This window comes from Cervus canadensis, chromosome 16 (genome assembly GCF_019320065.1).
Source record: "Cervus canadensis isolate Bull #8, Minnesota chromosome 16, ASM1932006v1, whole genome shotgun sequence".
Lineage (NCBI taxonomy): Eukaryota > Metazoa > Chordata > Mammalia > Artiodactyla > Cervidae > Cervus > Cervus canadensis.
Window position 1 is genome coordinate 37,795,369 of NC_057401.1, and position 24,363 is coordinate 37,819,731.

Below are 24,363 nucleotides of genomic sequence, written 5' to 3' on the forward strand. Positions count from 1 at the left end.
CTTTTGAAGTGTGGTGTTGGGGAAGACTCTTGAGAGTTCCTTGAACTGCAAGGAGATCATACCAGTCAATCCTGAAGGAATCAGTCCTGAATATTCATTGGAAGGACTGATGCTGAAGCCAAAACTCCAATACTTTGGCCACCTGATGCGAAGAACTGACTCACTCGAAAAGACCCTGATGCTGGGAAAGACTGAAGGCAGGAGGAGAAAGGGATGACAGAGGATGAGATGGTTGAATGGCATCACCTACTCGATGGACATGAGTTTGAGCAAGCTCCAGGAGTTGGTGATGGACAGGGAAGCCTTGAGTGCTTCAGTCCGTGGGATCGCAAAGAGTCGGACACAACTGAGCACCTGAACTGACGGAGTGGGGAGCGGCCTGCTTGGAAGAAGCATTACTCCAAAGACCCCTGTGTTTGTGAACCGGAGAGCTTTTGTTTTACTGACTCCTCCTCTTGCTCCATCCTCCACACCGAATCCATTCTATGCCAAAGTGTGGGCTCTAGAAGCTGCTGTTCTGGCAGAGGCAGGAATGAGGTGTCTTGCAGCAAGAGATGGCTTTTGGTTCCCGGGCCCCTTTCGCTGAGTGAGGAGGACAGCTGTGAGCAGCCTCTGCCCTCTCTCCAGGGGCTCTATCACCTCATTCTCAGGCCTGGCTTCCCCCGCTGTGGCTTCTGACAGTGCTGCCCTTGTCCTGTTAGCATCACTCATACTGGCCACTCACTGCCTTTAAGTCCCAGGGTCTCTTCTCATGGGGCAGGACAGTGACTTTGTGTTATGTGAGTGAATGAGCACTATTATATAAAATGATGTGGAAATAGAGGCAGTTTTTAACGGCAAAACTATATGAGTTCTCTTTATTATCACAAAGAGCTTAACGAGACTTCCCTGGTGGTCCAGTGGTTAAGAATCCACAACGAAGAGGACGTGAGTTCAATTGCTGGTTGGGGAACTAAGATCCCACACGATGCAGGGCAACTAAGCTGGTGCCACAACTAGAGAATCCAGCTCACCGCAAGGAAGACCCAGCAGGCCAAGAGAGAAAAAAAAAAAAAAAAAGAGTTAGGAAAGTCCATTTTCTCTTTGGCTGAATTCATTAAAATGTGGCAAGCATCCTAAAGGGAATGATAATATTCTCCAGCCTAATCTACTTGGAGGAGGGTGTTTGGTTGGAATCTTTGCATTTCTTTCATTTTAATCAAGAATGTGTCAGAAGGAAGAGGAGCCAGAGACAATTTTCTTTTAATATGAAGCAGGCTGTCGAATCTTCATCTGGCCAGAAGCGACTTCATCCACTTTGATCTGACTCTGGCTTTTGGAAACTCCAGGGAAAAGGAAATGAAACCTAGGATGGAGAGATGCTTTTGCTAAACCCAGAGACTCTGAGCCTGAATCCAGTTCAGTGTTCTGGAGTCACCCAACTGCCTGGTGCTGCCGGAGCCAGAACGGGAAATGAGTTCCTTTAAGTGGGGGAAATATGAACTGTATAATGAGAGCGCATAGCTCTCTCGATGGCCCTGAACACGTTCCCACTGCCATTTCAGACGGAACTGATGCAGTTAAGCCCGAATTTCCTGGCAAGCCCGGGAGGAGTTTTTTTCCAAAAGGCATCTTAGACCGCAAGGGCGCAGCCTTTCCATGTCTAATCGCAAAAGCAAACCGCGGGACACATGGTGCCTGTTTCCAGCTGGTTGTGTATGTTCCCTTCACACTTTCACAAAAAAACGTGCCAAGGTGTGACATTTATGAACCCCACCAACTGGGAGCTGTGCACACAAGTCGCTTTGCCTGTGGTGTGGGAAAGTGATGAATGGGGCCTCTTCTGCCCGCGGAGGAGGACCGTTCGCCCTCTGGCTTGCCTGCTGCCTTATTTATTACACACCGAACTATAAAAACCGCGCGGCCGGAGGCAGCTCTGATCTCCAGCCGCTGGCGCTTGCCCGAGGAGACCACGGCGCCCAGAGCCCCAGCGTCTTCCCCGGGAGGCTCTGTGGCTCTGTTGAGAACCATGCTGGGAAGGCAGCTCGTCTGTTGGCACCTTCTGGTTTTGCTTTTCCTCCCTTTTTGCCTGTGTCAAGATGAATACATGGAGGTGAGCGGAAGAGCTAATAAAGTGGTGGCGCGAATAGTGCAAAGCCATCAGCAGACTGGCCGTAGCGGCTCCAGAAGGGAGAAAGTGAGAGAGCGGAGCCATCCTAGAACTGGGACTGTGGATAATAACACTTCTACAGACCTAAAATCCCTGAGGCCGGATGAGCTACCGCCCCCCGAGGTAGATGACCTAGCCCAGATCACCCCATTCTGGGGCCAGGTACTCGGAATTCTCTTTTAAGGGTTACTGTCAAAGCTTCATGAGATGTGTTGTCTTTGCTCTTTTTTTCTGTTTTCCAGCTGTGATTCCCGGGAGCAGCGCTTCTCAGAAGCTGGCTGAGCTGCTCGCGGGTCTGTCTCTCTGGGTCGCTGTGGGATGCTAGGGGCGCTGGCAGTGTGCGTTAGACGCTCAGCAGAGGTAGCACTGATGTACAGAGATAAAGAGAAGCCACAGACACCCCATCAGAAATGGGAGGGGAGCGTCAGCCCCACTCTGCTGTGATTTTGTTTCTTTCTTGCTCTGTTGGTGTGGAAAAGAGGAGGAGAGCTGACCTTTGCCGATAGACGGGTTGTTGGGGATAATCATTTACAGATCATAAATTGGATTTTCTTCGTTCTTCCTGGCAGAGAGAAGCTGCCCTTTGAGTTTTTCATTTGATTTGCGAGTGTACTGTGACATTTCATGCCGGGCTTGATTATTTGATTTAACAGCACTCTAGGTTACTAAGTCTCTACCTTCACTTTGTTTTAAAAAGGACCAAAGAGTTAAAACAAAAACATATATCTGTATTTAAAATGCAGACTTCATGCTATTGTATGACTGAGTGCCTGATAATCAGAGGATTTGTGTAAAATGATGAGTATAAGCTCAGCATCTAAGGAGGCATCTTTAACTCTTTCAGGGTGGTGTGGGAGTGAGTTAATGTTTCAGTGTAGTGAATGGCAAATTGATGAAACTCAATTTCATTGAAAACATTAAGAACAGGAAGAAACAGGTTTTTGAATGTCTATTATTTTTGATTTAAAAAATTTAATTGAGGTATATATAACATGATATTAGTCTCAGGTGTGCAACATAAGGAAGAAGCAGATTTTGATTTGCTTTCCAGGAATCACCATGATGAAATCAGATGAGGGGGCAAGGAGAGTTACTCTGAATTATATGATTTTTGAACAGATAAATTTTACTATAAGAATTGACTGCTTCTGGTAGCTCAGCTGGTAAAGAACCTGCCTGAAATGTGTGAGACCCCAGTTCGATTCCTGGGTTGGGAAGATCCCTTGGAGAAGGGAATGGCAACCCACTCCAGTTTTCTGGCCAGGAGAATCCCATGGACAGAGGAGTCTGGTGGGCAGAGTGGGACAGGACTGAAGCGACTGAGCATGCACACACACGTGCATTGGATAGGCCCTGAAAACGCCCATGCAGTTGAAATCTAAACCTCTCCAACCACAAACTGAACGTGTGGGTTGAGACCGGTAGAATGATCACACCAAGATTACAAGCAGAAGCAGTTGTGGATCTGAGACAAACCTGGGACTTACCACAGATGTAGTTGTGCAAACCGTTCTGTGGGGCCTGGTTGAATTGGTGGAGCTGCAGGAGAAAAGATAACCTCTAAAGACAATCCTGTTTATTTATTTATTTATTTTTTGGCCATGCTGTGTGGCAAGTGAGATCTTAGTTCCCCAACCAAGGATGAATCCGTGTCCCCTCAGTGGAAGTGAAGCCCTAACCACTGGACCACCAGGGAAGTCCCCAGTCACTTTTAGAGATTTTTTTTTTTTTGAAAGCCACTTTTAGAGATTGTCCTTTCATCTGACAGCCTTTTTGTTGAAGAGTGATTAATACTGATTTGTGTTTATCAGTGGTGAAGATATCTGTGCTTTTGTCCAAGCCTTGATCTGCATTTTCCACTTCAGTAAATGGGCTCTCTGCTGGATCCTTCTTGGCCATGGCTGTGTGAGCCCCCAGAGGCAGGAGAAGGCAGATGTGGGCTGTCATGGGTTATTATTTTTTGGCACCCGTCAGGCCACTGAAATTCAAATTACATTTCTGTTCCATGCTACCTGCTAGTGGCCTAGGCATCTAGCATATTAAAATCAGATGAGGTGGGTAAGAAGCCACTTCAGGGTTTCCTTTTTTTTTTTCTTTTTTTTCTTTGAAGGAGGGTGCTTTTAAACTCCCTTAGATTCCTGCAGTATTTCCAAATCAGCCTCCAACAGGAGTTTCTGTGGAGATTTAACCACTGATACTCTAGAAGTTTTAGTACAATTCTCTGCCCGTGGATATGGAGCCCCACGTTGAATTTAGGATTTTTCTGTGTGCTTCCTTCTTTCCTTACTCCCCCCACTCCCTGCCTCTTCTCTTAATCCTCATTCACTCTTTTACCAATCTTTTTTTTTTTTTCCCTTCACCAATCTTTTCCCTGTGCTTCTCCTGTGAGTCACATTTTAGGATGGGGGTAGATACACTCAAACTTCTATTGCTGAACAGTTCTGAAGGGCTCTTGTGGGGATAAATTAACAGATAATTCAATACCATGTGATAAAGTTCACACACAAAAGACTTTTGGGAGGAAAGGGTCAGAATGGTGGTGGCTGTTGAGTTGGATCTCAAAGGATGAGACAAAAAGGATGGTTGTTCATAGAAAAGATAAAATAAATTTGTGTGACAGCAAGAGCCTTGAGAGCCTGGAGGAATGGGTGGTGGCGTGCCTGGGCTGTGGGAGGAAGACACCCATGATTTTAGTGCCATTTGATGGATTCTGTTGACCAGCTAAGAAGCTTAGAGCTTATTTTGCAGGCAGAAGTTTTGTTCGTGCATAGCAGGGCAGTGAAGCCAGGTTTGTGTTCTTAAAAGAGGACTCTGGCCATAGGGTTTGTGCAGAGATGCGTAGAGGTGGGTGACCACTCTCCCAGGGAGACCTGCACTCCCCTTTTCCTGGCATTTTCTTCTCTGCAGCTCTTCACCATCTCTGCCTTTATCAACCTTCCCTGCTCTTCCTGGGCACCTGTCTCTCCCTCCTCCACTTCCCTTCACTTTCTTTCTCTTCGCTTTTCCCTTTCCACAGAAGGAGCTGTGGACCCTCTTTCCTGAAGTCATTTCCCAATAGTAGAGCTTCATTCTCGGTAGCTGTCCCTAGGCCTCCATCTACAGAATAGATGGAACTTGTCTTAGGGAACTTCTTCCTCCCATACCACACATTTGCATGAACTTCGTGCTCAAATTTGACCTAATTTTGGGAAAAGAGTCGATAGCAAGGTGATATACAGAACTACCTAGTTTGTGAATCTCCCTTACCTGGGAGAAAACTTCTCAACTAACACATCCTGTCCAACTTGTTCTAAGGCTCACAGACATTGTTCCATTTGATTGATTTTTGAAAGACCAGGCCAGAGGGAGGACCATGTTGTGAAATGTTGCAAGAGGGTTCTTAGGAGGGGGCCCACATAGTGACCAGAAATCTCTCCCTGTTGGTGGCAGCTTCGTGTTCTCAACTTCCCTGATGGCTCAGTGGTAAAGAATCTGCCTAGCAATGCAGGAGATGCAGGAGACATGGATTCAATACATGGGTCGGGAAGAGCCCCTTGAGAAAAGGCAACCCACTCCAGTGTTCTTGCCTGGGAAATCCCATAGACAGAGGAGCCTGGCGGGCTACAGTCCATGGAGTCGTAAGAGAGTCAGACACAGCTTAGCGACTAAACATCAACTGGGCTCTCGAAGTGCTTGGGCGTGCACCTCATCTCTTGGAGCTAATTTCCTGTGCCCAGACACTAGACTTCAAAACAAAAGCTTTCTAAGTCACCATCTGAGGCTTTGGGAAAGACTTCAGTATCATTGTTTGCGTTATAGAGCTGGAAGGAAATTTCATGACCATTTTTACCCTGTCCTCTAATTTAGTGGAGAAGAAAAATGTCTGGGAGAAAATGACTTCATAAAAGTCACACAGACCTGTAATGGGAGTTCTGGTTCCAGTCCAGTTCTCTTTCTGACATTCTTAGTTGTCTCAGTTTTTCAATTCTATTTTTAAATAAATGGTTCCACTTCAGGATTTTCCCTCATCCCCACCCGTCTCTTTCCCTTAAATTCATTATTGGCAGAGCTTAGAATTTCTTGGAGCTTAAAAATCTGTATTTCATATTAGCAAAATCGTACCAGGAAATTACAGAATACTTACTCCTCAGATTTCATCTTTGGATTAGAAGGTGGGGCAGTGCTGTGGTGTCTGACTTACCAAGTGTCTGAAATCCCTTGTCTCCAACCAATTGCTTTCGCTAATTTTCTTTTCCTCCACCAGTTTTGTAAAAGGTTTTCATAGACTCCCGTACCTGTCCAGGGTTGGGTCTGAGGGACTGAAGACTAGACCAGGAGATTGGTCCAAATCCTAGCTCCTGAAACCTTGAGTTTGGGCTCTGAGCTGTTGCAGGACTACAGATGAGGCATTTGTTTCTTAATATTTTAGCTAGGTGGGAACCTGTTTAAATAAAAAAAGAAAACTAAGAGTCAGGGAAACTATTCTAGCTTGGTTTTTGTTTTGTTTATGCAAATTTAATTAAAAATAATTGTTATCAGAGTATAGTTGACTTGCAATGTTGTGTTAGTTTCAGGTATACGACAAAGTAAATCAGTTATACATATACGTATATATGGGGCTTTCCAGGCGGTGATAATGGTAAAGAACCTGCCTACTAATACAAGAGACATTTGAGACTCTGGTTCAGTCCCTGGGTTGGGAAGGTGCCCTGGAGGATGAAATGGCAACCCACTCCAGTATTCTTGCCTGGAGAATCCAATGGACAGAGGAGCCTGGAGGGCTCGTAGGGTTGCAAAGAGTAGGCCATGACTGAAGCAACTTAGCACACATACACTCTTTCTTAAAAATGCATTTGTTTATTTATTTTATTTTTGGCTCCACTGGGTCTTCACTGCTGTGCACGGGCTTTATCTAGCTGCTGTGAGCGGGGACTACTCCCTAGTTGTGGTGTTTGGGCTTCTCGTTGTGGTGGTTTCTCTTGTTGCAGAGCATCAGCTCTAGGGCGCATGGGCTCAGTAGTTGTGGCACACAACTTAGTGGCCCCACAGCACAAGGAATCTTCCCTGACCGGGGATCAAACCAGTCTCCTGCATTGGCAGGCAGATTCTTAACCACTGGACCACAAAGGATGTTCTATCCACTCTTTTTTAGATTCTTCTCCCATATAGGCCATTACAGAGTATTGAGTAGAATTTGCTGTGCTGTAAAAGTCTAGAGGTGCAACAATGTGAAGCACTGATTCATTGTTCTGCTTGGATTTCTAATGACAGAGAGAACTTGAATTTTAAATGACTTCTTCCTCCCTCCTTTTCTCCCTTTTTCTCTCTCCCTTCCTTCCTCTCTCACCCCTTCCCTTCCTTTTAAAAAATGAATCCCTTATTTGCTATTTTCAAAAAACCTTTGATTTTTAATTGGTGTCAAGGAACGTTTTCACAAGTCTTTTGTATGCTACCTATAATTATAAGTTGCCCATTTAGAAGAGACTCGAAATTTTATGAGTGACTATAACTCTTCTGCTGTTCAACTTCTGTCAAATCTCTATCTCCTTGACAGTAAGCCCAAATTATCATTGAATAAGTAAGTGTTGAACTCAGAGTCATATTTGAATACATTTAATATTCATTAAGCAAGGCTTCAACAGTACGTGAACCAAGAACTTTTAGATGTTCAAGCTGGATTTAGAAAAGGCAGAGGAACCAGAGATCAAGTTGCCAGCATCTGTTGGATCATAGAAAAAGCAAGAGAGTTCCAGAAAAACATACACTTCTGCTTCATTGCCTACACCAAAGCCTTTGACTATGCTGATCACAGGAAACTGTGGAAAATTCTTCAAGAGATGGGTATATCAGACCACCTTACCTGCCTCCTGAGAAATCTGTATGCAGGTCATGAGCAACAGTTAGAACTGGACATGGAACAACAGACTGGTTCCAAATCAGGAGAGGAGTATGTCAAGGCTGTATATTGTCACCCTGATTATTTAACTTATATGCAGAGTACATCATGTGAAATACCAGGCTGGATGAAGCACAAGCTGGAATCAAGATTGCTGGGAGAAATATCAATAACCTCAGATATGCAGATGACACCACCCTTATGGCAGAAAGTGAAGAAGAACCAAAGAGCCTCTTGATGAAAGTGAAAGAGGGGAGTGAAAAAGCTGGCTTAAAACTCAGGATGGGGAATACATGTAAATCCATGGCTGATTCATGTCAATGTATGACAAAAACCACTACAGTATTGTAAAGTAATTAGCCTCCAACTAATAAAAATAAATGAAAAAAAAAAAAAAAAAAACCTCAACATTCAGAAAACTAAAATCATGGCATCTGGTCCCATCACTTCAAGGCAAATAGAAATGGGGAAACAATGGAAACAGTGACAGACTTTATCATTTTGGGCTCCAAAATAACTGCAGATGGTGACTGCAGCCATGAAATTTCAAAATGTTTGCTCCTTGGAAGAAAAGCTATGACAAACCTAGACAGCAAATTAAAGAGCAGAGATATTACTTTGCCAACAAAGGTCCATCTAGTCAAAGCTGTGGTTTTTCCAGTAGTCATGTATGGATGTGAGAGTTGGACCATAAAGAAAGCTGAGCACCAAAAAATTGATTCTTTTGCACTATGGTGTTGGAGAAGACCCTTGAGAGTCCCTTGGACTGCAAGGAGATCCAACCAGTCAACCCTAAAGAAAATCAACCCTGAATATTCATTGGAAGGACTGATGCTGAAGCTCCAATACTTTGGCCACCTGATTCGAATAACTGACTCATGGAAAAGACCCTGATGCTGGGAAAGATTGAAGGCAGGAAGCGAAGGGGATGACAGAGGATGAGATGGTTGAATGGCATCACTGACTCAATGGACATTCAATCTTGATTCAAACAATGCAATAATCACTTAAATTTTCAAGTGGAATATGAAACACACCCGCATGTTAAAGGCAGAAGTTTAAAAAAGTGAAATTGTTTCAAGTTGTAAATAACTAATAAGAACTTTTTGGATTCATGAATCTTAATTTTCTAAGGCAATTTATGTGTGCCTTGACTGTTGGAAAAACTAGAGTTGCAATTTAGAATTTCTAAGAACTTTTAATGCAGTAGTATCATGAATATACATAGTCTTAATTACTGTATTTGATGCTGGTAATTTTATCATTTGTGGGTCATCTACTCAGTCTAGCTATGTCTGAGACTATAGACAGTTGGAAAAGAAAAGGAATGTTTCCAAGTCTACTTCTGAAGGAGATTTCTCTTCCCATAGCTTCCGGAACATACTTTCTAGAAACACTGCCCCGATCCTCCACTCCCACTCCCACTTTCCAAGTAGCCTGTTCTTCTACCCACTCTATTGTTTCCTTTGCCTTCTGATCATCAACTCGCCTGAGTTATTCTCTGACTCCTTTGCCATTGATGTACCCACCCCATACCTTCTTTTCTGATGTTGTTGTGGGTTGTTTGGAATTAAACTTACCTAGGGACCAAAGCCAGAGGAAATTCAAAAGTTCTAATTACTCACATGTACCTTTCTTTGAAGTTTCTCTTTGTGTCTTTTTTTTTAAAGTCTCCACAAACTGGAGGACTGCCCCCAGACTGCAGCAAGTGTTGCCATGGAGACTACAGCTTCCGAGGCTACCAAGGCCCCCCTGGACCTCCCGGTCCCCCTGGCATTCCAGGTAAGGATGACAGAGATGCGTTATTTCCAGTCTACTTGCAGGCCATACCAAATCAGGAGTCAGGTGTGAATCTCAGTGATCTGGGATCGCTTGTGTATGATCCAGAGCTCGCGCATGGAAAATCCAAAAGAGAGTTGGGTAGGCAACTGAGCTTATTGAATTCATGAGGTAGAAGTCTATAAGATATAGTATTTATTATCCATACCACTCGCAGAATCCCACAGGCATTAGGCATACTGGGACCCCAGCCTACAGGCTGGGAGGCCCTTCATCAGCGTGGAGTGTGGAATCACTGGAGCTTAACAGGTTCATACTTTTGTTTCAGTGTTTCTGCCAATGTGTGCTCCATAGGGCACTCTAGATCTAGCCTTCTGGGGATTTGGGAAGTGAGAGTGGGGAGGAGAGATTGCTGATCTGGGTTATAGTCGTCTTCACAGTCCCTTTCACTGAATGATACATCCTTCTGTTTGATTCTAGGTCTAGCTGAGTTTGTCTTCCCCAACCTCCAGGTGCGCCATGCTCAGCTGTCTCTCAGTTGACCTTTGTGCTTCTTTTGGACTCATGGGAACATTTTTGGGCTCCAGCACCATATGGTGGCATGGGGTGTGCTGTCGAGCTCCACTGGGTCCCTCTAGAGCCACCCCTCAGCCATCTCTACTCTACATGAGTGGTACCCCAGGCATGGATCATTTGGGGAACTTGCTAACCTCCTGGGTCAGGCAAGGAGATGGCAGCCAGGTCCCCTCTGTCCATGACCTCCAAATCTGAGGGCCTATCTGACTCTATTGTCTCCAGGTCAATTCCTGGGAGTAAAACTTTTTCTCAAGGTTTGGCAAAAGTCCTCTTACTCTTCTCTTACTCCCACTAATGTTAGTAGTTAAAAAACAATGAGACTTAGTTTTTCTTAATACCTTTGAGAGGCTTCTCAAACAAAACCAAATATAGAACGAGCAAGTGCTCTGTTAGACTTTATGATTAGTAGCTTGGAACCTATGTCAGTGACCATCACAGGCAGCAGGCAGCAGGTGCAGTGATTAGGGCTAGGGAACATTCAGACTCTCCTAAAATCTTCTTAGGTCTACACTCTTCTGAGGCCACAGGATGGACTGGCTTTGACTCCATGTTTCCCATCAGGAAAAGTTTTGTCATAACCTGCAAATACAGTCAAAGTTTATCAGTATGGAAGAATTGCAAGCTTGTTATGAAACCTGACCAAAGGTGGCACACAAAATAAATGGAAGAAGGGCCTGGAATTCAACAAGTGCAAAAATAAAGGGAGAGGTGTAGAAATTCTCTCTGAGTAAAGAGCTGAAATCATTATCCAAATCTTGCTTTCAAGATTATTGTTATAATTTTTATCAATGATTTTGCTTTTCCTTCAGTTATAAAAGTCATACATGTTCTTGTAGAAATTTTTTAAAATGCAGTAAATTATATAGGATCATATAAAAATCACTTGTGTTCCATCCTCTTAGAAAAAAGATTGCTATTGTTTTGTCACTAAGTCGTGTACAACTCTTTGTGACCCCATGGACTGTAGCCCGCCAGGCTCCTCTGTCCATGGGATTTCCCAGGCAAAATGAACCACTGTAAAATATTTTTATGTAATTTGTTATAATCTTTTTCCTCTTTGGATAAAGCATATATATATATACACACATATACATATATACATATATATGTAATATACATACATACACGTAGTATCATGTGAACCCTATTGATTCTTAGCCTCTTTTATCTAAAACATATGTTATTAAATATTTTTCTTCATCATTATTTTTTTTGTGACTATATAACATTATTTACTGGGATATGTATATACCATTTTAAAACAATTCTGTCTACAAATCCTTTATTATTATTATTATTATTATTATTTTGACTGTGCCATGCAGCTTGCAGGATTATAGTTCCCTGATCAGGGATAGAACTCATGCCCCCTGCAGTGAAAATACAGAGTTTTAACCAGTAGACCTCCAGGGAATTCCCTGCCATTTAAAAATTTTACCCTTTCAGTACTGATGGACATTTAGGTAGCTTCTAATCTTTGCTATTATAAAGGATCCTTTGATAATCAGTCTTCTATGCAACTATTCTTCCAAGTCTTGCTTTATAGGAAAAATAGGCTTTAGAATCTGGAGACTTAAGAGTATCTAAGTCTGTTTTCATTGCTCCATTTAAGAGAGATCCTATTCCATGATGACCTCATGGCTGTGTTTAGGCTTGTTTCAAATGGTCCCCTTATGCCTTTGAATCGTATTTTTGAAGAAAGGATCTATGTTTCTATAGAAATAGACAGTGAGTATGAGTGACTAGGCTTTCTCATGTGATGATGTCTGGTTGTTTAAGGAAACCATGGGAACAATGGCAATAATGGAGCCACTGGCCATGAAGGGGCCAAAGGTGAGAAAGGAGACAAAGGTGACCTGGGACCACGAGGGGAGCGTGGGCAGCATGGCCCCAAAGGAGAGAAGGGCTACCCAGGGATTCCACCCGAACTGCAGGTAAACCATCTTGGCAAGTCTCCAGATGACCCTTAGGGTCCAGGAGTCAGAAGGCTTGAGTGTTTTTTCATCCTCAGTGTTGAGTAAACAAACCCTGTCTCAATTTGTTCGTCTCAATTTTTTTCACCATGGGATATTTGCCTAAGACCGATGCTGTCAAAGTGTTTTGAAATCATTCTTAAGGAGAAGAGAAATGTATGAAGGGTGAAATTCAGCACCCTCTTTAGACCAAATACAGAGTAACCCTGAACATCAGCTAATTTCCATTTTCCAAATGAAAAGGTATGTGCAATAAAAAGATTTTTGGCAACTTGAATATATAAACTTTTAGATGCATGAAATATTATTAGACATTTGACCATCCCACTTATTTATCAATTCTGTTGCATTTGCATGTTTAGGTCACATAGATAGACATTAATGTACAAATACTGCTTTCTATCAAACCAGTTTCTGTGGCATTAATTTTTATTTAAATTTTCTCATCAGTATCTTCTTTATCACTAAAGACATTCTGAGCCATTCACCTACAGATTTCCAGACCAGACCATATTCACTTCAGCTTAAAGTTTTAAAAATTCATTTATGAGGCTATCATTGGACATTTTAATCTCAAGCCCAACTACCCATTTATCTGTTATTTCTCTTTTAAGTGATCTTCCAAAATGCTTGTTGTCAGTAACACTTAAAACTTGCAAATGTGAGGTTAGGTCACACCAAGAAAATTACTAAGTCTGAGTTGTTTATTTATTTATTTGGTTAATATTTTAAAAATGGATTCTTCCAAGAAACACCTATCAACATTGAAAACTAGCATTTTATATCGCTTGTTTCTGGCTGAAATGTCTTCCTGAAATAATAACTTGTGATTAAAATTAAGTAATTGAGAGAATATACTGATGAAATAAAATTTATATTTTAAAGCAAGTCAAGGAAAGTTTATACATAATATTTTCTCTGCCCATTTGGGCCTCCTCTCTCCCCTTTACTGTGCATTGCACATCTGCATTATGCATTAACCAGACTGCGCCACTGGCAGAAATACCTACTTGACCATAAAGCTCAATTTCTCTTCTTTTGACAGCAGACATGTAACTCCTTAGAAGATACTACTACTTATTTACAACCTTATTAATGTTACTAGCTATATTACTTGTATTCCACCTATTTTACAAGATTATTGTTTCTTGCATTACCAGTGTGTGACTGAGTCTCTGATAAAAATAGTGATGACTAGGGAACTTGAAACAATTAACCAAATAAACAGTTCTGTTAAATCAATGACTGTAATAGATACGGGAAGAAGCAACAAGGAGGAACCATTTCCTGGACCATTACAGACTAGTAAGGCAGGTGGTCCAGAGGCTATTGGCTACTGTTAAGTGGGCCTCGTCCAGTAACAGTACCTGGAGTGTCTTATCAAGGAAATCTTGGCTTGGCCTTGGAATGAGCATCCCTAGGGCAATGGGAGAGTTGGTCACAAAATGCCTCCCAAACCTTGGTTGAAATTAAGGGCAAAAGGGAAACGATTATAAAATAAAGAGTGCTGCCCACCAGCCAGTTCTATAAGAACCAAATTGTTAGCGACTGCAGTCGTTGACCTACAATATACCCTGAAAGGAATTCAAGGTGACTGCTGGGGTCCAGCCCCAGCAGGATCCAGGGGAACCCTCAGGATGAACGGCGTCAGCGAGAGAGACACGTAGGACCGGCCTTGATGGGGCCAAGTCTGCGAGGGAGAGAGAGAGAGAGAGAGAGAGAGAGAGAGAGAGACCAGACCAGGATATGCAGCAGAGTCTGGCAGTTGCTTTATTTTTCACCGTAGCCTTTATACCCTAAGTTGGTACATTTCTAAGGGGCAGATAAGCATACAGACTTAGTTTAACATTACATCAGCTTGTCCTTCACGAAACCAGGTGTGCTCTGTATATTTTTTGTTTATGAGAGTCTTTTCCATAGATTTTTTGTACATTATCTTCTGGCCTTGAGCTTAGCAGAAAACAGAAAATTGGCAGTCTCATGGTACAGCAAGTTGCAACATAATAGAAATACAATCCTGTTAACATAAAAGTCAGTCTTTTTGCAGAAGTTCTCAGCTAAATTTATCTAAAAAGTTTAACACACAAAGACTCTGTGGCTCTGGAGAGGCAGCCCCTGTTTAGCACTCTTGGTTAAAATTAACAATTATCTTATTGTTTTTACACTAGGGCTGAACTCTTATTTTACTAGATCTCCAACTATATTAACAATAGTTTCCACTGCACAACCTCAGTACATCAACATCAATCAAACGTTGATCTAATAACCACTTTTAAAACAATATTTTTTGTATTCTCTAATAGGGCGTCCTCACCCCCGCAAAGGGCTCTGTGCCTATTAGGGCCCGTTTTATGGTTAATCTCTATGTATAATATCTTTTGGCTTTCAGGCCTGTTGACAATTTATGGCTTGCACCTGGTGCAACTTTAAGCAACTTCAGGAGCCAACCCTGTCTTTTTTGTGGTTAATCTATTTTCTTTCTATTAGGTGTCATCTCTATGGAAACTAGATAGGATTACATTTTTTACAGAACAGAAAATGCAAAGGATTGCAAAAACAGCAGATATGGCACAAAATAGGCTCTTAGTCCAAAAGTTAATTACCTGCAAAAAGTCACCAGCTAATCTCTATCTGAACTATTTTTTATTAGGCACATTTGTGGCTATAATATTTGTGGAGCTTTTCTCACCCCGCAGAGGGACCTATGCTTAATAGTTTCTTTTGTTAGCTTACTGTGCTTAGGATGTTTAGAACAATCATGAGCATTTTGTGCAATGAGAGCACATATTTATCAAACAAGCCAGAATGCCAGCAAAAGGGTTTGAATTGAAGCATTTCCTTCATCTCTGGCCCCTTCATAGGGTACCAGCGTCCAGGAGATTTATTAATTAGGGTTTTAAGTTGGTCCTCATTCAGTGAAAGAGGAGCAAGAGAGCTCTTGGCAGGCAACACAAGAATCTGCAACAGGGCAAACAAGACCAACAACAGAAAAGGGGGGAGGATATAGGGTGGGGTAGAGGCTGAGGCCAACCTGGAGGGTCCCTTATCCTAGACGGCCTTGCCTGTCAGGTTTTTTCCTCATGACCTCGTCACGGGCGGGACCTCCCATTATGGCTCCCGGCAGGTGACAATCAGGATTAAGTACTTTGTGCTCTGGGAAAACTGGCAGAATTGGCCCTCAGACAGGTAAACCTTTTCAGGAGAGAATCTTATGGACCCAGTTTCCTGCATCTTCCCACACTTAGAAAAGCCCTGAAACCAGTGACTAAGACGTCTGATCCTCGAGAATAGCAGTCACATTCTACTGAGATGTGTGCTTGATGGCACGTACCCCTTCACTGAAACCACATACACACTGGTTTCTCCCCCAACCCCGTTACCTCTTTACAACAGTCCTCAGGATTTTCTGAAAGACTGTCTCCTGGGTTAGAATCCTCAGGTTGGCTCTAATAAAACTTTCCAGTTTCTTTCATAGATTATTAATGTTTTCATGAACAATACTATAACATGAGAAACTTTTAAAGAACTAGAAATTACAGTAACTCTATCTGAAAGATCAATGGGGGGAAAACTGCCCTTTATTTGAGCACATGTGGTAGTTGCTTGCCCTTGGATAAATTCCATCATTTTTCTGGGTCTCATGTTTTTTTAAAGGGTAAACTAAGAGGTCCTGTGTGTTATTCAACCAGTGTTTGTGTTTTTGTAACTTTTTAATGAATGCTGTTTAATAATTTTAATAACCTGGGGTCTGTGTGCAGGTATAAATTTAAAAAGAAAAGGAGACAGATACAGCTGCCCAGGTTATTGTTGTTGCTAGTCATTTGCTCAGCTGTATCTGACTCTTTGTGACCCCATGGACTGCTGCACACCAGGCTTCCCTGTCTAGGTTATAGGTACCTAATAAGATGGATGATAAACATTCTCAAGGTTAGAAATTAACCCAAATCTGTGAATGGTTATATTCTAGTTAAGGGGCCCTGTAGTAGCCAGTTTAAGGGAGAACACCTTGGCAGCTGTTACCTTTGCTCTGTCAGCTTCTTAACCCTAAAACCATAATATGATCACTTGGGAGAACTACATTCACACATTTTGAAGGAATCCTTAAAGAGGATAGAAGATTGGTCTTAGGCAGATTGTAAAGGAGGGTGACTTCTGGCCCTTGATCCCCATTCCTAAATTTTTTGTCTGATGTCACCCCTTCTTCATCCTTCTGCATCCAGTGCCCTCATGTGGTCCTTCTGACTGCCCAAATCCTTTATGTGTTGATTCTCCCAGGCCTGCCTTCCCAGTCTACCCAAAGTCTTCCAGAACTTCACGTTATTTGCTCTTTCTTCTCTCATTCTTCTCTTTTAAAACTTCCATTCATTCAAGAAGATAATCCCCCCAAATTAAAGAACTTACTGATCTAGGGGTTTCTCTGGTGGCTCAGTGATAAAGAATCTGCCTCCCAGTGCAGGAGACCAAGGTTCGATCCCTGGCCTGGGAAGATCCTACATGTGATGGAGTAACTAAGCCTGTGTTCCACAACTACTGAGCCAGCACTGTAGAGCCCACGCTGCAACTCCAAGCCCCCTTTTGCAACTACTGAAGCCTGTGCACCCAAGAGTCCATGTTCTGCAACAAGAGAAGACATTGCGATGTGAAGCTCATGCACCACACTAGAGAGTATACCCCAATCCTTGGAACTAGAGAAAAGAACATGCAGCAATGAAGAACCAGCACAGCCAAGAAATAATTTTTTTTTTTTAAAAAGAAGTTATTGATTTAATTCACACTCAGTTTCAATGTCTCCTTTGGACAGGGAATTGGTTTTGACTTTCAAATGTGACTCTCCAGTAGTGTTACAATATCCATGTGTGGGTTATTCCCATATCACCGAGCAATTCTCTGATACCACCTAGATGTCCTATGTGTGTGTGTGTGTGTGCTAAGTCACTCAGTCATGTCTGACTCTTTGTGACCCCATGGACTGTAGCCTGCCAGACTCCTCTGTCCATGGGATTCTCCAGGCAAGAATACTGGAGTGGCTTGCCATTTCCTTCTGCAGGGGATCTTCCCAACTCAGGGATTGAACCCACGTCTCCTGCACTGGCAGGTGGATGCTTCACCACTAGCACACCACCGGGGAAGCCGATGTCTTACAGTTCAGCTCAATTCTGACCCTTAAGAGCTCAGCCCTTTGAGACTGCTCCACACTTCCCCTACTTTAGGCACCAATCCAAGATAAGGTTGTCACCTGTGCTTCTGTCTGGCTATAGATCAAAGGTTCCAAATGACCCCCTCATTGGATTTGATTAATGTACTAAAGAGGCTCACAGAAGAACTCAGAGAAACATTTTACTTACTTTCTCACCAATTTATTATAAAAGGATATAACTGAAGAGCAGCCAGATGGAAGAGATGCATAAGGCAAGGTATGGAGAAAGGGGGCTGAGAGGCACTCTCCCCAAATGTCCATGTGTTCACCAACCTGGAAACTCTCCAAAACTTGTCTTTTGGGTTTTTATGAAAGCTTCATTATTCAGGCATATTCAATCACTAGCTACTGGATTCTCTGTCCAGGCCCTGTCTTCTCCGCAGAGATCTGTGGGGAAGGGTTGGGAGGGGGGAGGTACGGGGGATGGGAGGCATAGCTCAGTTCAGTTCAGTTCAGTCGCTCAGTCGTGTCCGACTCTGTGACCCCAAGGACTGCAGCACTCCAGGCTTCCCTGTCCATCACCAACTCGCAGAGCTTACTCAAACTCATGTCCATTGAGGTGGTGATACCATCCAACCATCTTATACTCTGTCATCCCCTTCTCCTTCTGCCCCTAATCCCTCCCGGCATTAGGGTCTTTTCCAATGAGTCAGCTCTTCTCATGAGGTGGCCAAAGTATTGGAGTTTCAGCTTCAGCATCTGTCCTTCCAATGAACACCCAGGACTGATCTCCTTTAGGATGGACTGGTTGGATCTCCTTGCAGTTCAAGGGACTCTCAAGAGTCTTCTCCAGCACCACAGTTCAAAAGCAATTCTTCGGCTCTCAGCTTTCTTTATAGTCCAACTCTCACATCCATACATGACCACTGGAAAAACCATAGCTTTGACTAGGCGGACAAAATAATCTCTGCTTTTTAATATGCTGTCTAGGTTTGTCGTAACTTTTCTTCCAAGGAGCAAGTGTCTTTTAATTTCTTGGCTGCAGTCACCATCTGCAGTGATTTTGGAACCCAAGAAAATCAAGTCTCTCACTGTTTCCACTGTTTCCCCATCTATTTGCCATGAAGTGATGGGACCAGATGCTCTGATCTTAGTTTTCTGAATGTTGAGTTTTAAGACAACTTTTTCACTCTCCTCTTTCACTTTCATCAAGAGGCACTGAGAGTTCAAAACTTTCAGTTGGCTCTACAGGCAACCAGACCCTCCTGAGGGGCTTTCCCACAGTTACCTCATTAACATAAAAAGATACACTTTGATTGTCCTTAACACTTAGGAAATTCTGAGGATTTTAGGAGGTCTCTCAAAACTGAGGGACAAATATTAGATATCTACTTATCATAAATCATAATGTCATAGGTGTCTTTTATGGAAAAAACACAGGATAAACAAAATTAAAAAGTTGTTTGGCTGAAGGGCTTTTCAGATTCTTTAGTATATGCCAATGGGCATTTAATAACTGTACATAGAAGATTTTGTCAAAATTTTCCAGTATTATTTGCTAATAGAATTTTAATATCTCAAAAAGCCTTTCTAATGTTCACTGAAACCCATGCTCACAACTATTGATATATACTGTCATTCCAGTGGCTGCATAGCATTAAAATGTTAAAAATCACCATGATTCAATTTTTCTCCATAGATTAATGTTCATATTATTTCTACTCTTGCTGTTACAAATATTGTTGAAATAATACTTGTCCTGAAACCTTGTTTCTCTAAGATAAATTGCCTTTTAATTAACCTCTAATTCTTTCCTTAGATTGCATTCATGGCTTCCCTGGCAACTCACTTCACCAATCAGAACAGTGGGATCATTTTCAGCAGTGTTGAAACCAACATCGGAAACTTCTTTGATGTCATGACTGGGAGATTTGGGGCCCCAGTATCAGGTGAGAGGCAAAAATAAATGAATGGATTAATCAATCTAGCAACCAAGAAGGGGAAGGAAGGAAGGAAGGAAGAGAGGGAGGAGGGGAAGGAAGGGAGAGGGAACAAAGAAAGACATGAAGGGAGTTGAGTTCTCTGTGATTCTGGTTAAAACATACATATATATATAACATACACACACACACACAGGTGTATACACATACATACACACACACACATAAATATACACATATATACACATACATGGGGCTTAGACAATAAAGAATCTGCCTGCTATGCAGGAGACTCAGGTTTGATCCCTAGGTCAGGAAGATCCTCTGGAGAATGAAATGTCAACCTGTTACCGAAAGGGTGGGGGTGGGGGGTGGAGGAGTCTGGCTGCTTGCCGCCAATAAACAGGCCAGGGGTGGAAAGGAAAGTTAGCTTTATTTCAGATGCCAGCAACTGCCCATCCCCACCCATCCCCACCCCAGGCAACCAGTGGGGCAAGAACTTTTATATACAGAAGGAGGAGGTTACCTGCAGAAACAGCACAGTCAGCTCTGACAGTCATCTTTAGTCATCTGACCAACATCATCTTGATTGTTGTAGGTACAGTTAATCTTCAGTTCCTGGTTTCCCAGGTGGCGCTAATGGTAAAGAACCTGCCTGCCAATGCAGGAGACACAGGAGATGTGGGTTTGATCCCTGGGTCAGGAAGATCCCCTGGAGGAGGGCATGGCAACTCACTCTAGTATTCTTGTCTGGTGAACTGCATGGATAGAGTAGCCTGACAGGCTATAGTTCATGGGGTCGCAAACAGTTGGACATTACTAAGAAACTAACACTTTCACTTTCATACATACACATATGTATATGTGTGTGTAAATACATATACATATATGTGTATATATGCTATATATATATATATAATGATAATTTTTTCCTTGTTGGATTTCAAAATAAATAAATTAGAATCTGAAAAGACAAAAACATTTAAAAAAAATGATGACCATGTTTACTTACATTCTTAACTCTCATTTGAACTGAGAGTTCCAATGAGAGGGCACAGTTATCTCTGACTTGAAAAACCCTTTAGATTATATTCTCACAATTTAAATGTGTCATAACTGAGCTCATTGCAATTTAAACATGTCATAACTGTGTTCATCCCTTCGCCTTGACCCCCAAGGAAGGTCACATCATTGTTTAAAAACATTAAAAAATTTTTTTTGAGTACTTCTGTACTCAATTCCTATTGCTGCTGTAACAAATCACCACAATCTATGTTTAAAACAACACAAAATTATTCTCTTACAGTTCTGGAGATTGGTAGTTCAGAAACGGTTCAGCTGGGCTGAAGTCAAGGTGTAGACAGTGCGGGCCCCTCTGGAGGCTCTAGCGCCTTGCCTCTTCCAGCTTCCAGAGGCTGACGCCAGCCCCTGTGTGTCGGCCACAACATCTCAGGCTCTGCTTCCCTTGTCATGTCACTTTGTCTTCTCAGATTCTGACCTCCTTGGCTCTTTCATAGAGATGGTGTGATTACCTTGGGCCTACCTGGACAATCCAGGATGATCTCCCCATCATAAAACCTTAAATTTAATTACACCCGCAAAATCTCTTTTGCCATATAAGGCAACAGTCACAGATTCTGGGGATTTTAGGACGTGAGTATGGATGCGTGCATGCTAAGTCACTTCAGTTGTTCCAACTCTTTGCAACCCCATGAACCATAGGCCGCCAAACTCCTCTGTCCATGGGATTTCCCAGTCAAGAATACAGGAGTAGGTTGCCATGCCCTCCTCCAGCAGATCTTCCTGACCCAGGGATCAAACCCAGGTCTCGTATATCTACCTTCTGCATGGGCAGGCAGATTCTTTATCTCTCGTGCCACCTGGGAAGCCCAGACACGAGCATACATGGAAGCTGTTATTCAGTCCCCCACAAATTCTTACTTCTTGTGCCATAAGTTTCTTCAAGCTCATATTCCATTTTCTTCTGTCCCAGCTCTGGAAATACTCATTTTTCCAAGGAGCCCTGGTTCCTTTTATTGGGGAGTAGTATTTAGAACAACCCACTCCAGTGTTCTTGCCTGGAGAATCCCAGGGACAGCGGAGCCTGGTGGGCTGCCGTCTATGGGATCGCACAGAGTCGGACAGGACTGAAGTGACTTGGCAGCAGCAGCAGCAGCAGCAGTATTTAGAAACAAAGACCCATGCTAAACATACTCATTGCTCTGGAGATGTCACCACTTCTGGGTCCTATCCATGGGCAGGGCTAGGAAATGTACATATATAGTAATCATGAGTGCATGCATAACTATATTTATTTTTCTATCTACCTATCTTGTGTGTTAAAAAACAAAAAGAAACATGAGTTAATTCTGATACCTCTGACTCAAATCCAGCACCCCTGGGTTCATCCTAGCATCCTCTTTGTTTCTTTGTAACTTTTTCTTTGACAAGGAGAATCCTAACTCTCTTAATCTGTAACATATTTACTTATTTGTTGAACCTTAGTATACAAATAAAGTAGTTAAACAATTGCACACCCATGTCCCGTGAAAAACAAATTTACCAACTAAGGTGTAATGTTTGTGCACATTTTTTTTTCTTTTTATGCTATCTAGTCAAAATGCCGTCTTTAAAACCCTTGCTCTTGTTGTTTAGTGACTAAGTTGTCTCCCCAACTCTTTTGCAACCCCATGGACTGTAGCCTACCAGGCTCCTCTGTCCATGGGATTTCCCAGGCAAGAATACTGGAACGGGTTGCAATTTCCTTCTCTAGGGGAGCTTCTTGACTTAGGGATGAAACCCACATCTCCTGCATTGGCAGGCAGAGCTGAGCCACCTGGAAAGCCCTTAAAACCGATCATCTTTTTGCCTCATGCTCTTTAGTTCTGTTACTTCATTGATTTTATAATACAGTTAGATTCACTTGTCATAATCTTATCTTGAGATTCTCTGATATTCTACTTGAGCTTTTAAAATTCTGTATGCAGCAAAATGTATTCTTTGTGATGTACAGTTCTACGGGTTTTGACAAGTGCATAGAGGTATGTCTCCATCACTATAGTTTCAAACAGAACAAGCTTTCATCTCCCAGATTCCTTGTGCTATCTCTTTGTAGTCAACTTCTGTGAACTACAACCCCTGAAAATGACTGATTGATTTTCCATCCCTAGAGCTCTAAAATATCATATAAATGGAATTGTCATACAGTCTTTTGGTATTAAATAGTAGAATATAAGTTACTTAGCAAAATGAATTTAATATTTATCCATATCTATGTATGAATCAGCAGTGTGTTCCTTTTTCTTGTTATGTATTTCACTGAGTGGCAATATTAGTTTGTTTATCCATTCATGAGTTAAAAAACAATTTAGATTATTGGTGAATTGACCCTTTATCATCATATAATGTTTCTATTTGTCCTTAATAATATTTCTAAAGTCTACTTTGTTTGTTCCCTGGTGGCTCAGCTTTAAAGAATCCACCTGCCAATGCCTACCAAGCAGGAGACATAGGTTAAATCCCTGGGTCAGGGAGATTCCTTGGAGAAGGGAATAGCTACCCAGTATTCTTGCCTGGGAAATCCCATAGACAGAAGAGCCTGGCAGGCTACAGTCCATGAAGTCTCAAAAGAGTTGGACATGACTTTGTGACTAAAAAACCAAAAACTACTTTGCTTAATACATTACAGCTTCTTCAGTTTTCTTTTGGATAGCATTATGTATATGTATATATATAATATGTAATATTATTTATATTATTATAAATAAGCCAGTCAATGAACTTATTTTATCTTTCTCACTTTCTTAATTTTTAACTTTTGCTAGTTGAATCATTTGTACATTGTCAAGGTATAAAATAATTGCATTTTAGTTTATCCTCTTCTTATCCTCTTATTATCTTCTTATCCTCTTATTATCCTCTTCTATAATTGGAACTTATCCTGTGGTTATGTATATTCACTGTTCACCATTTGTCATTTTGCCAAAGTTTCCCAAACATCTCTTTATTAGCTAAACTTTGTCCTTTAATTAGAGATTCCCTAATAGCTCAGTTGGTAAAGAATCTGCCTGTAGTGCAGGAGACCCTGGTTTGATTCCTGAGTTGGGACGACACCAGGTCTAGAAAAACATGAGATCAGCCTTGCACTTGCCAGTTCCTTTGCCTCTTATTTGCTGGCAGATTCCAGGATCCACCACTGCAGAAGGACTTTTCACACTTTCTGTACTTTATCTAGCAAACTTCCTCCCAAACATAACTTTTGCTTTATCTCAGCTCTGCTTGAGGGAGCTCCTTTTCAGCATCAGTACTTCAGAGTGACACTTCTGTGTTGGGGGTGGGGGAGGGCACTTTTCTGGGAATTGTTTGAGATCTGCTGCCACTTGGCCTCCTCAAAATTCCCTGCCCACCTCCCTGTTGCCTCCACGTGACTCTGCCTGCTATCGCTGACATATGACAGCACTTAACTGATGCTTTAAGTTGATTGATTTTCTTTCCAGTCTCCTAGTTTTGCAGAGAATGGATATTTTTGGTGCTTGTTTTCAACTTTCTTTGTCTTTGTCTATGGCATTGAGAAGGAAAAGAAGAAAATTCTGATGGAGGCAGTGGCCATGTTAGATTTGTCACAAATACTTTTAATGTGTGCCTTGATTTATTTTTCTACCCAGCTGAAATCAGAAATGAACTGACATATGAAGTGAGAAGCAATCTTTTATCACCCTTCAGTCAGCTTTAAACTGTCTTATGTGATTTTCTGTTCTGAAAATTTATGTTAAATTTTCCTATAACTGTTCTGTTAAACACTCCTAGATATGCCCAATGAGTGGTTCCATTGCTTTCAATGATTTTATAATTGAAGCTCAAGGATTTAGTTGGTTTTTAGAATTTTCTTGGGCTGGACATAACTGTTTAAACTTCAAGTTGATTATAAAATGACC

The 24,363-nt window shown here is 42.0% G+C and overlaps 1 protein-coding gene across 3 annotated transcripts in view; it reads left to right on the plus strand.

The window, feature by feature from the left end:
* Window positions 1-1,666: 1,666 nt before the first annotated feature.
* The window catches only part of C1QTNF3 (C1q and TNF related 3), a 29,241-nt gene continuing 6,544 nt past the window's right edge, over window positions 1,667-24,363 (plus strand). The window contains exons 1-4 of one of the 3 annotated variants that reach the window (XM_043488670.1): window positions 1,667-2,272; window positions 9,695-9,806; window positions 12,159-12,313; window positions 19,309-19,438. In XM_043488670.1, the coding sequence (XP_043344605.1) occupies window positions 1,811-2,272; window positions 9,695-9,806; window positions 12,159-12,313; window positions 19,309-19,438 (859 nt within the window). In that variant the 5' untranslated portion in view covers window positions 1,667-1,810. Of the gene's footprint in view, window positions 2,312-9,694; window positions 9,807-12,158; window positions 12,314-19,308; window positions 19,439-24,363 lie in introns of all 3 variants that reach the window. The other 2 variants (XM_043488669.1, XM_043488671.1) reach the window with 2 other exon arrangements.